Source organism: Clupea harengus, chromosome 23 (genome assembly GCF_900700415.2).
Source record: "Clupea harengus chromosome 23, Ch_v2.0.2, whole genome shotgun sequence".
Classification (NCBI taxonomy): Eukaryota; Metazoa; Chordata; class Actinopteri; order Clupeiformes; family Clupeidae; genus Clupea; species Clupea harengus.
Window position 1 is genome coordinate 3,562,859 of NC_045174.1, and position 13,009 is coordinate 3,575,867.

The 13,009-nt window shown below is 44.9% G+C and overlaps 1 protein-coding gene across 1 annotated transcript in view; it reads left to right on the forward strand.

Moving 5' to 3' along the window:
- Positions 1–1,152: 1,152 nt before the first annotated feature.
- Positions 1,153–13,009, forward strand: part of cyth1b (cytohesin 1b) — a 65,973-nt gene continuing 54,116 nt past the window's right edge. Inside the window, exon 1 of the mRNA XM_031560597.2 lies at positions 1,153–1,403. Coding sequence (XP_031416457.1) covers positions 1,385–1,403 — 19 coding nt within the window. The 5' untranslated portion in view covers positions 1,153–1,384. The remainder of the gene's footprint in view (positions 1,404–13,009) is intronic.

The window sequence follows — 13,009 nt, forward strand, 5'->3', positions numbered from 1 at the left end:
GGGGTCTCTTCAGTTATGGTCAGTTAACTAGGCCTCAGTCAGTAGACCAGCTCTCACTACTTCTGAACAGTTTAAGAGTGTTAACTAAAAGACCAAGCCACCAGACCAGACACGAACCACTACTGTTCGAATTTGGCTACCCTTGCTGTTTTCCGAGGCCACCTACGTACCTTTGTATTTCTACCTGCTTGTATCCAAAGCCCTTCTATTTACCAGATGCTCATACCGACATCTGCTGGACAAAATTGACATTACAATCGTCTTTTTTTTGGAAAAAGGCTAATACCAATCAATATATTTTTTTTTTACATGTACATGAGTTCTGACCTATTAATCCAATATTATCGTTAATCCCAATTGTAACCATAACTATTTCAAATTGGATTTAGAGGCCTGTGCCTGTCAACCCTTGGAGTCGCCTTTCCCTTCATTTAGTCCAACCCATTCGAATTTTCAAAATAAGTAGGCCTTCAACTGTAAACTTCGCCATTAGCTGCCGGCTTTGTTCAGTTTGAAAAGCTATAGGAGGAAGACTACATATTATTCGCCACAAATGTAATGGTCTATTTTGAATGGTAAAATAATCAAATGGGGAAATATGCTTTTAATTTTAGGGATGAAGGAATTCATTATTTAGGCTAATCAGCGTGGGCTACATGTGGGGTCACTACACTATCAGCCGCAGTGGACTACATTGTTTATGTAATCAGACATCTGAATGACATGCCCTTAAAAGTAATACGTAGGGTGTCAAGTAGGCTCTGAACATGTAAATTGAACTCCTAACGCTGTTCGTCATTTGTTCAGGTGTCACCTGGGATTCAGTTATCCCATTTAATTAACAATGTCACTCATGTGATAGGCCTAGAACACATTTATATTTCATTCCCATCTCGGCACACGTTTCATGAATTATTAAGGAGTCATTACATTTCATCCTATATATCTTAACATTATTTCCTCCCCCCCATTTCTAGCTCTGTAATGTATCCTACCTTTCATTATCTAGGTTATAGCACACTGCTTATCTAACTTCAAAAACCCAACAAGCCAACAGTAATTAACTTTTAAAGAAATTCAGCGAGTAAACGAGTCTTATCTACATCAGACACAGAGCATGACCTCACTCTTATAAGCGGAATCTCCGTCACTAGCAGTTAGCAGTCCACACATCCGCGAACATCACCTGCATGAGAACGAGGTGGTGTGCGCGTGTATGTATGTGTTCGTGTGTGGCCGTCCTCTCGGATGCTGCTTGTTGAAGAGCGTTGACTTGAGACAAAAGGTGTGAAAGTCCAAAAATAGAAGGAGAGAAGTGGAATTCAGAGGAAACGGGGTGTAGGTGGACTCGCTATCGAGAGAGAGACACAACCATCGGTGCAGGATGGAAGAGGAGAAGTACGGTAGGAGTACATTTTAACTCTTCTCATGTAAACCCATACATTTTTCGTCCAGTGAATGTGACCTAACATATCACTTGTAATGTCAGGTTTAAAAACTGAGCTTGAAAGCTGCAGTTTTGACGTGTGGCGTAGACGTTGTTTCAGACCTGGTGCCTAAAGCAGATAACTTGAAAATGAGGAAATACTATTTCAAGCTTTTTGCGATTTTTTAATAGCGTGACACATCATAGAGGTAATTTGGTCCCTGTGAACTACCTGTAAGATAACTTTCTCTCTGCATCTGACATGCAATCGCTGCATTGCCTACCGGATCAGCTGGTAGGAACAGAACGGTGTTGAGACCAAGACTATGAATAATTGACAGCCTTACTGGCACAGAATCGTATTCATACGGGGGAAGACGTTCACAAAATACCCTCCTGATAATCAAAAATGGCTATAGTTTTGCGTTCCGCGTTATTTCAACTAGAGATGCATGGGAATCAGCAGTACCGCTGGAATGCACACACGTCGTCCCAGCTTACTGCAGCCCAAAACGTGGGTGGTGTATCTAAATTATTTATATACACCGGCTTTTTATCTGCTGAGTGCCCTCTGTAACTGAAAATTCACATGTTTTAAGTGTGTGTGTGTGTGTGTGTGTGTGTGTGAGTGTGTGTGTGTGAGAGAGAGAGAGATAGAAAGAAAGAGAGAGAGAGTTTGTGTGAAAGGGAGAGAGGACAAGAGAGGGAGAGGGATGAGAGATAATTCTGTTTCAGTGTGGTTGTGACATATATGACTCTCTTATGGAATTAATCAGTCCTTGTACCCAGACCATTTTTAGGTGTATATAAGTGCCATTTCTGCTTACCGTTGACGGTTTCCCCCACACTCACATTGAAATGTCTGCTAGACAATAGCAAGCAATGGTACAGGATATCCTGAGCTAGAACATCAGTGAAACTCCCTGCAATGGAGTGTGTCTTTGTGTGTGTGTGTGTGAGAGAGAGAGAGAGTGAAAGGAAAGCTTTTAGGTGCAATGTTTGGCAAAGGGATGGTTCCTAAGCATGAATTAGGGATATCTCATTTCTTCATCCTTCTCTCTTACAGGAAAGACATTTACATCAACAGGAAGCTAAATTACATTATAGACTAACACAATCATTTCCCACAGAAAAAGCACAAAGCCATATGCATGACTGCATGTCAAAATGTGTAAAAGACAGGCATGAAAAAGTGTTTTCATTTTGCAGTAATTGCCTGTTTATCAAAAGGAGGAAGGCTGTAGAAGTATGGCGGGTGTAATTCAAGTGTTCATGTGTGATTACAAGAAAATGAAGTATTCTGGTCAGGCCGTTGTTGCTTGAAGTGTGGTCCATTTGGGGCTAGGTTGGTAAATGATTAATTTAAGGTTAGTGTGTGTGTTTGCGTCTGCATGAGTGTGTGTGTGTTATGTCCATGTTTGTATATGTGTGTGTGTGTCTGTCTGTGTGTGTGTGTGTGTGTGTGTGTACATCTATGTGTGTGTGTGTGTGTGTGTGTGTGTGTGTGTCTATGTGTGTGTGTCTGTCTGTCTGTGTGTGTGTGTGTGTGTGTGTCTGTCTCTCTCTCTGTGTGTGTGTGTGTGTGTGTGTGTGTGTGTGTATGTGTGTGTGTGTGTATGTGTGTGTGCGTGCGCACGCCTACTCAGTTTGACAGATCCAGCTTCATTATACTGTGATAGTTGTGAGCATGTTGGATGATGCATGAGTGGGTGTTTGCTCTCATGTGTATGTGTGTGTGTGTGTGTGTGTGTGTGTGTGTGTGTGTGTGTGTGTGTGTGTGTGTGAGCATATGGTAAGATCTGTGTGTAGGTGTGTTATGCAGAGGTCTGGGACCTTGCTGCAGTTACACAACAGTGAAACTACCCCTACCTTACAAAACATCAATTTATCATGACTTCAGAGCTGTCGTTGTTGAGATGCAGTCTGCCTATCCACTTTAAGCCCTGTCCTTATAATAAAACCTCATTCCTTATCTCAGATTCGATCTCCTCATCATTCATACATGAATCTGTTGGCCTGCCTCGACATGTCCTCACTATAGAATATTCCAGTGTTCATCAGAGCATACTTTAGTGATCTAAAGTCATCATCCTCTTCAGACATGACGCCATTAAGAAGGCCTCTATTACAGGATAAGTCGTAGACTTTTTCGCCATCAGTGCTATCATTGCATATGTTTGTCTCTGCTGCCTGTCTGTTAGTGTACAGCACGTGCACATAGACACCTGGCCACATACTCACAGATACACACACACACACACACACACACACACACACACACACACACACACACACACACACACACACACACACACACGTTACGTATATGAGGTTAGTCTCTTCATGGTCATCACTCCAACCCACAGGATTTCTCAAGACCTCCAGTGACGCTGTTGTGGCTGCTGTTTCACATTCTGCAGGTGTGAGTGCAGGGGTACAGCCCCAGATCGTAGGGCCCTGTGCCCGTACTGTCTCTGGTCGTCTTTCTCAGGGTTGGGGGAAGGGGCTGGATGCACTCTGGATGTACGCGAAGAGCTCCTCTCTGGTTAGTCAGTAACACCATTGCTCCCACTGGGACTCCCCTGTGTGTGTGTGTGTGTGTGTGTGTGTGTGTGTGTGTGTGTGTGTGTGTGTGTGTGTGTGTGTGTGTGTGTGTGTGTGTGTGTGTGTGTGGGTCTTTCATGCATGTGTGCTTCATTTCTTTTAATGCTGATGTTTTTGAGGGGAAGAGAGGAAAGACTGAGTGAGAGTGAAACAGACAGAGGAAGAGATGTTTTTATGTGCGTGTGAAATCAATGACAGGTCTGAACATTTTGTGATGTGCGCCTGTGCTGTTGTGTTCAGGAAACAGCCATACCTCAGGAAATGTGTGTGTGTGTCTGTGCGCGCGTGTGTGTTCGTCCTCAGATGACCCTTTTTTTCCTCTCAGCCTGCAGCTACTAGTTACCTCACTGAACTGAGCATGTGTACTCATATGCAGCACTAGCACACACACACACTAACGGAAAATAAATCTCACCTTTCCTTTGAAATTCCACCGCTCAAAGTTAGCCACTAGAGGGCCTTTGTGTCCAAGGATTGACTCAATCTTTGCGGCTTGGCTTGCTTTTGAATTCCACTAGTGCAGGTACGCTTGTGGCAGAAGGATGTTTTTAATGTATTATGTTATTATGTTAGTGTGTGTGTGTGTGTGTGTGTGTGTGTGTGTGTGTGAGTGCGGGCGTGCTTATATGTGTATGTGTGTATATGTGTGGGTGTGTGTGTGTGTGCGTGCGTGCTTACATGTGTATGTGTGTATATGTGTGGGTGTGTGTGTGTGTGCGTGCGTGCTTACATGTGTATGTGTGTATATGTGTGTGTGTGTGTGTGTGTGTGTGTGTGTGCCTCTGATGAGGTCGAGCCTCTCTTAAGCTCTTATTTTCTCTCCTTGTCATTGGTTGGCATAGAAACAGTTGCTCTATTGAAGAACTGAATTACAAATCTAGTTGAATTATAAGAGTGCCAGAGTGTTTCCCTTTGTCTATAGATTTTTTTACACGCATGTGTGGTAGTATCCTCAAAACATTATGCATGAGAGCCTGGATTTATGTGTGTCCTGGGTAAAAGTGTTTGTAAGATTATTTCATTTGAACAGCTTTGTGCAAGATGTCTTATTTCTTTTTCAAGATGTCTTAGTATGTCTCTGTAAGCATTCTCTCACACTGATATGAAAAATATTAGTCATTGTCAATAAAGGCATTCCCACTGGCTTGGAGGACTATAGATGTCTTGCATTCGCAAGTTTGTGTTGCAAAGCTATGCCTTCATGTTATTTGCCTGAATTATTTTTTGTTACATTTCTCAAACAACATACCATCAGACACACACACACACACACACACACACACACACAGCAAGATATATATATATATATATATATATATATATAGAGAGAGAGAGAGAGAGAGAGGATGCTCTTGGTGAAATCTATGTTTTGCATATGCATTACATACTAAGAAGTCTGTCATTATTAAGCCATTCAGCCAAAGCAGTGGATCTCCTTGAGTGAGTATGTGAGCCGAGTATGTGACTGAGTATCTGAGCCGAGTGAGTATGTGAGCCGAGTGAGTATGTGAGTGAGTATCTGAGCCGAGTGAGTATGTGAGTGAGTATCTGAGCCGAGTGAGTATCTGAGCCGAGTGAGTATCTGAGTGAGTATGTGACTGAGTATCTGAGCCGAGTGAGTATGTGACTGAGTATCTGAGCCGAGTGAGTATGTGAGCCGAGTGAGTATGTGAGTGAGTATCTGAGCCGAGTGAGTATGTGAGTGAGTATCTGAGCCGAGTGAGTATGTGAGTGAGTATCTGAGCCGAGTGAGTATGTGAGTGAGTATCTGAGCCGAGTGAGTATGTGAGTGAGTATGTGAGCCGAGTGAGTATGTGAGTGAGTATGTGAGCCGAGTGAGTATGTGAGTGAGTATCTGAGAAGAGCAGTAAACTGAAACAGATGTAGAGATGCCTCAGGGTCTCTCCAGAGTGTAGTTAGCCAAGAGTTTATCTGCAGCCTAGGTTGTGTTGGTCATCATGTGAGAGTGTGTTTGGGTCGTGTGTGTTTCTTTGGTTTTGGGATGAAGAATGTGGTCATTTTAGAATGTGTGTCGGAATTTTAATTCATTTTTGTTTTGTTTGTTTCTGGGAAACTTCTTAAAGCCCCACATAATATTAGTTGAAGAAAGTCTTTTACAGAGGCTATAAGACTGATGCATGCCTCTGAATATACTGCTGAAATATTGCTTAAAAGGAGCTTCAAACTGCTGAATTTACATTAGGATTAGATGTCATTATTATTCTGGCAGAAATTCAGCAGTCTGAAATGTCTTTTAAGATTTCATAAGCCTTATGTAAAGACTATTCTAAACAGGCAACACACACGCACACACACACACACTCGCACACACACGCACACACACACAGACACACACACACACACACACAGACACACACACAGACACACCCACACACACACACACACACACACACACACACACACACACACACACACACACACACACACACACACACACTGCACCACTCCGTGAACATTCTCACCTGCCCCGTCTTTAGTGCAGACTTGCAGGTGTTGTCCTGTGCAGGCTGTGCCCTCTCATGGGCATCGCTCCAGGCCAGACTCGGGGCACATAAGCCTGGCAGCGTGCCCATATCCCGCCGCTCATCTCCTTTGATGGCAGGCTGGCTGGCATCTGCAGGGGCCGTGTCAGGGAGCGCGTTCACTGCCCTACTTGGTTACGCTGCCAGGCTGCAGAGGCGAAGGAGCAACAGGTTTATGTCAAAGCTGCAGGAGTGGAAAAAGGGTTCAGAGGTGCAGGGATACGCTGCTGTGATGAGGACCAGATAGCAGCCGCCTGTGTGTGTGTGTGTCTGTGTGTGTGTCTGTGTGTGTGTGTGTGTGTGTGTGTGTGTGTGTGTGTGTGTGTGTGTGCGTGTGTCTGTGTGTGTGTGTGTGTGTGTGTGTCTGTGTGTGTGTGTGTGTGTGTGTGTGTCTCTGTGTGTGTGTGTGTGTGTGTCTGTGTGTGTGTGTGCGTGCGTGTGTGTGTGTGTGTGTGTGTGTGTGTGTGTCTGTGTGTGTGTGTGTGTCTCTCTCTGTGTGTGTGTCTCTCTGTGTGTGTGTGTGTGTGTGAATGAATCTCTTAACCAGGCCATGTGTTGGTCGATACTGTATGTACTTGTAATACTGTGTACTACTGAGTTGGGACTGGGACTTTCCACTCATTCATCAGTCTATTCATAACATGCCTACGCACACAAGGCCGGGGCTTTCAGGTTCTTTTGGTGCAGGTGTTCTTTCCTCCCCGCACAGGTGTCTTACAGTTTCTCTGGTTTGGTAAGGTGTGTTCATGGTGCTGCCTTTCTTTGGGGGAAATGGTGTGCCTGGGGTGCCGTGTCAGCTGCGGCTTCAGCCAGCCCACAGTTTCAGTCTGTCAGGGTTGTGGTGGCGTATTTGTGCTGTTTGTGTCTTCACACTTCGTCCTCTCCACCACAGTCTGACCCTGCATCTAATAAATGAAGCTAAACCTCTGTAAACCACTGTACAAGCAATGAATGCCACTGCTGCAAAGGAACCTATGAATGTAACTAATCAATGTTCTAATGATTCCATCACAATGGCCGACCGAAGCAAGCAGCTTGGAATTGTAGGCGGTGTGACGGTGTGAGGGTCTGTGCTGTCCTTGAGGCTGACGTGGGCTAGATGTGTTTTCATGCTGTGCCTGAGTCTGTCCATTCCCTGACAGGTATCAATTTGTGTCGGCTTGGAAGAAGCCAGACTGACAGAAGGGTACAAAGCTGACATTTAAAATGTCTTTGAACATGTTTCATTTTCTCTTCATCTTTGAGGCCTGATAGGCAGCTTGTGTGTGTGTGTGCGTGTGTGTGTGTTTGTTTGTGTTTGTTTGTGTTTGTGTGTGAGAGAGGGTGAGTGTGTGTATCTTGTTTGCACGTGTGTGTTTGCATATTGCTGTGTCATTGGTTCAGCTCATGCTTGCACAACAGTCAGTGACAAATGACTACAGTACTAAGTCTGATGCAGCACAGTCACACACACACACACACACACACACACACACACACACACACATGTGGCAGACTGTAGCTTTAATTAGATTTCTATGTCCTATACTCACTCCAAAACTCTGGTTCTCTTTCTAGGCACTAGTTAGCATTGTTAGCATTGGTGATGGGGCAAAATCCGATATGGTTTTTAATGTTAACTGCACCATCAGAAAATGATAACCAGCTTGTTATAATGTGACACAGGAAGTCTAGCATTTCTCCTTCCTGTTTCGTAGGAGCCTTTGTTTCTCCAGAAATTGACACTTAGTGTAGGTACGGCTCTAGAGATACTGACTAGAGGTCATTACACCTCAGTAAGGAACGCTATCGCAGGAAAAACATGTTGGACACTTTTTCAGTGCCATGTTGACCCAGCTTTATCATCCCCAACAAAGTTCCAGCTTACACTATTAGAAGAATGTGGGAGAAGAGAACGTTTAAGCCCCAACCTTAGTCTGGAGCTGGGGCAGCACTCTATGCTCCTCTCCTATCAGTGCCTGGGCAGACTCTCAGCACTGGGCTCCTGCTCTGGCGGAGGCCACCAGAGGAGCAGAGATGGTTCAGCCCCCTGCTGGGATGCCCTCGGCAGCAACACCAGCACACGCCCCAGACGAGCGCCCCTCTGCCTCTCCCTATCAGCCGTGGCCCAGGCAGCCAAACAACACTGATACTGCCAGCCGGGCTCCCTCACTTTGGTCTTTGTGTCGCTCCCTTCCCCTTTGTTCTCTCTTCCTCTCTCAGTTCTTCAGCCTTTTAACTTCTTAAGCGCGGAGAGAGCGCCCCGCGCGCTGACGCCTAATCTAACTGGGTCATCTGAGCCCATTCTGGGTGAGCGCAGGCAGGGCGAAGATTTAGATTAGTTTGTTTAAGCCACTGTGTTTAAAAGGCAGAAGACCTCAGACATGTTACATACATATACATAGGGCGCCTGACAGCTCTCTAGATCTTTCCATCTTTCGCTCTCTCTCTCTCTCTCTCTCTCTGTGTGTGTGTGTGTGTGTGTGTGTATGTGTGTGTGTGTGTGTGTGTATTCATTGGTGAGTGTGATGACTTCTAAGCTATTAAAACAGTTCCAAGAATTACTGTCAAAGCAATATCCAGGTTAACTGAGTCAGAGTGGGCTGGATAAGGGAAAGGGTAGGAGTGCATTGTACTTCTGAGAAGTTAAGTTCTGGAGTAAATTATTTATGTGTGATTTTAGTCATATACCAGTCTTCCCCAAGAGTCAAATGCACCCAGGGCCTGTCAACATATAGAGGCCTGTCACACTTCTCCCTGCGCCTTCCATTCAGCTGTTCTGACATCTTTTTTATCACTTCTGTCTTTTTGTATAAAAAAGGGAAAAGAACAAAGCCTCTGTCTGCAGGTAGGCATTGAGTAGAGACTGGAGGTGGGTCTGTTGTGGAGATGTTTACGACCCCTGTGGAGGAATAATTACGTTTATTGTCCTGCGTTGGGTTTGAGTGAAATGTTATTTCCTGCCACTTTTGTTGTGTGATGAGTCGAGCAGAGACACAAAGCAGGAGAGGTGAATGCTTCATCACAACTCTATTGTTCTGAAGGCCAGAACGTCAGAACGTGTGTGTGTGTGTGTGTGTGGCTGGAACGTGTGTGTGTGTGTGTGTGGCTGTGTGTGTGTGTGTGTGTGTGTGTGTGTCTGTGTGTGTGTGTGTGTGTGTGTCTGTGTGTGTGTGTGTGTGTGTTTGAATGTGTGTGTTTGTGTAGGTGTCACTGAGTGTAACGCGTGCTTGGGTGTGAAAGATTTTAGCTTGTACAGTTCTGTTGTGGTGCTGTGAAGTTGGATACTGGCGTGTATGTTGTGAGTTTTAAAAATGATTTCCGCTTAAACTGTGTAAATAATGTACAAACAGCAACTGTAAATGTATTTTAAACTCATATTTAATTTACAGAATGTTGTTGCTAAGCAACACTGAGCGCACCACAGAGACTTCTGTAGAAAGTTGCTTCCAGCCATTGAACTGTTAGCTACATGCTAAACACGATGGATGGAGTTTAATTTCTGCGTACAGAAAGAAGAAAGAAGAAATAAGGAAGCTACATTGTTGTTTTTCTCTGTCATAGTATTCATCATATTGCTTCTGTCAGATCCCCATAATTAGTTCTAAACCATGATGCATTAAAGTATAAATAGTTGTTATACCCTCTGTTTCACTAAACAATCTCCTTGTAAAAAGGAACAGGTGTAATGTTAATAAAATTAAAACTGGCTTGGGTTTAAATGGAGTTATGGTAGTTAGCGACCATTGCCATTCTGAAATTAATTTAGTTAGCATATAGTCATGTAATGGACCGATAAAACACATTGTCATTCCAACTCACTGCCCAGGCAATTAACTGTGTAGTTTTGTTTTTAAATGAATACTCCTTGTTACTGCTTTAATGGAATTTGAATCCTAAACTGTTAGGATATGTAAGGATTTTGGTCCAAAACGCAATAGAGTGACTTATGAAATATTGTCCATTAAATATAGTGATTATGTGTCATGCCAACATGGTCCACAGATATGATATATTTGCAATATACTTAAGGTGGATCATTGCTCTACTGAACTCATGTGTGCATTAATGAAGAGTTTTGTTATGAGGCAGTGATAGACTAGTCAGCAGTAGATTTTGGTGTAGTTTACAGGCAACAGTAAGTGGGGGATCTAGAATAATCCTGATAGTCTGTAGTCAAAGGGAATACATGGTAGATGAAGATGTGTGCAAACTCTCGGGGGAAAAGCTTCCTTGGGTTACTGAAAACCCTTTTATGCTTATTTCCTCATCTGATGGAGAATCCTGGTCTCTAGGTTGCATGTTTATTTGGCCAAAAGTTGCATGTTGCATGTTTATTTGGCCAAAAGTGTCAAATGGAATGCTGAAACCTTGGTCAAGTGTGTAACATAACGTAGTTCTAGTTTTATGCATCATGGGTTGGCCTGTATCGCCTGGGTGAGCCGAGATCAGTGTGTTGTGTGTGTAGTGGAGAAGCTGCAGCAGAGCCCAGATCAGTGTGTTGTGTGTGTGTGTGTGTGTGTGTGTGTGTGTGTGTGTGTGTGTGTGTGTGTGTGTGTGTGTGTGTAGGAGAAGCTGAAGCAGATCTGAGATCAGTGTGTTGTGTGTGTAGTGGAGAAGCTGCAGCAGAGCCGAGATCAGTGTGTTGTGTGTGTGTAGTGGAGAAGCTGCAGCAGAGAGGAGGTGAGATCAGTGTGTTGTGTGTGTGTGTGTGTGTGTATGTGTGTGTGTGTGTGTGTGTGCGCGCGTGTGTGTGCGTGTGTGCGTGTGTGTGTGCGTGCGTGCGTGCGTGCGTGTGTAGAGGAGAAGCTGCAGCAGGGAGGAGGTGAGACAGGGCTGTCAGGGATGGAGGCACATGGATGATGTCACTCAGCACAGGGAGGTAGAAAGGGCCAAGGACAGTCAAGGAGAGCCAATGAGGTCCACAGGAACACGTGTCATAATTAGTGTCACCCTCACCGTACAGAGTGCAAAAGGCTCTATAGGTCGAAGGCAGGGATGGAGAGAGAGGGAAAGAGTGTGAGAGAGTGAGAGAGAGAGAGAGAAAGAGAGGTTTAGATGTCAGCTAGATGATGGGTAGAGAAAAGTGGAAGGAGGATATGTATACACTGAGTTTGTTTTGATCTCAGACAAGGCAAGCAAGGTTTGTTTGTATATGGAAGATTTGTGATTAGGTGTGTGTGTTTGTGTGTGTGTTTGTGTGTGAGAGAGAGAGAGAGAGAGAGAGAGAGAGAGAGAGAGTGTGTGTGTGTGTGTGTGTGTGTGTGTGTGTGTGTGTGTATGTGTGTGTGTGTGTGTGTGTGCGAGAGAGAGAGAGAGAGAGAGAGAGAGTGAGCGTGAGTGTATGTGTGTGTGTGTGAGAGAGAGGGAGAGAGAGAGAGAGTGAGCGTGAGTGTATCGGTGCAAACCCATGACAGCGACACGATACGCTTCCATTACTTTGAGTGGGCGTGTTGTAACGTGTGGAAATAGCATTTTCAAACTGTCAGAGACGACACCAAACATTCTGATTGGCCGCTGCGGGAAAAATCGCTCCTCATTTGCATAGGATTCAACATTTTTCAACTTTTATCGGTCGCGTCGCCCAAAAAGGTGGTCTACGTCACAATGGATTGGCTCCCGTTGAAATGCATGGGATTAGAATATCGCGTCGCTCGTAACGGTGTCATGGGTTTCCACCGTTAGTGTGTGTGTGTGAGAGGGAGTGAGCGCAAGTGTGTGTTTGTGTGTGTGTGTGTGTGTGTGTGTGTGTGTGTGTGTGTGTTACAGAGAGACAGCACTTTGTGTCCTATGAGACCCGGCGTGGGCAGGAAGGGTGTGCACCAGTAGACATGGGGGGAGAGAGAGAGAGAACGAGAGCGCTCGGGAGAGAGGGAGTGAAGCAGGAACTGATAAAGTAGGGAAGAGCCAGGAGGGGCCTGGAAACCAGGGTGGTTCTTCCTCCGGGACCCTTGGAGAGAACCTTTTCATTTCCTGTCAGAACCACCTCTGCCCCCCCGCTCATCCAGCACTGAACACTCCACCACACTCCACCAGACACACTCCACACACTCCACCAGACACACTCCACCAGACACACTCCACACACACACACTCCACACTCACCACCACAGGAGAACACACTCCACCAGTCCCACTCCACACTCCACACCACAGGAGGACACACTCCACCACACACTCCACACACACCACCACAGGAGCACACACTCAAGCACTGAACACTCCACCAGACACACTCCACACACTCCACCAGACACACTCCACACACTCCACACACTCCACACACACCACCACAGGAGGACACACTCATTCAACATCATATTCAATCATTACTGAAATTGACAACAACACAGAAAGGGTTTGGCCACAGTAAAAAGGCATCCATTATTCAAACGTCATTGAACTTTTCAATATCCCCGTGTGATTAATTAGAGCTGAATGATTAATTAGAGAAATT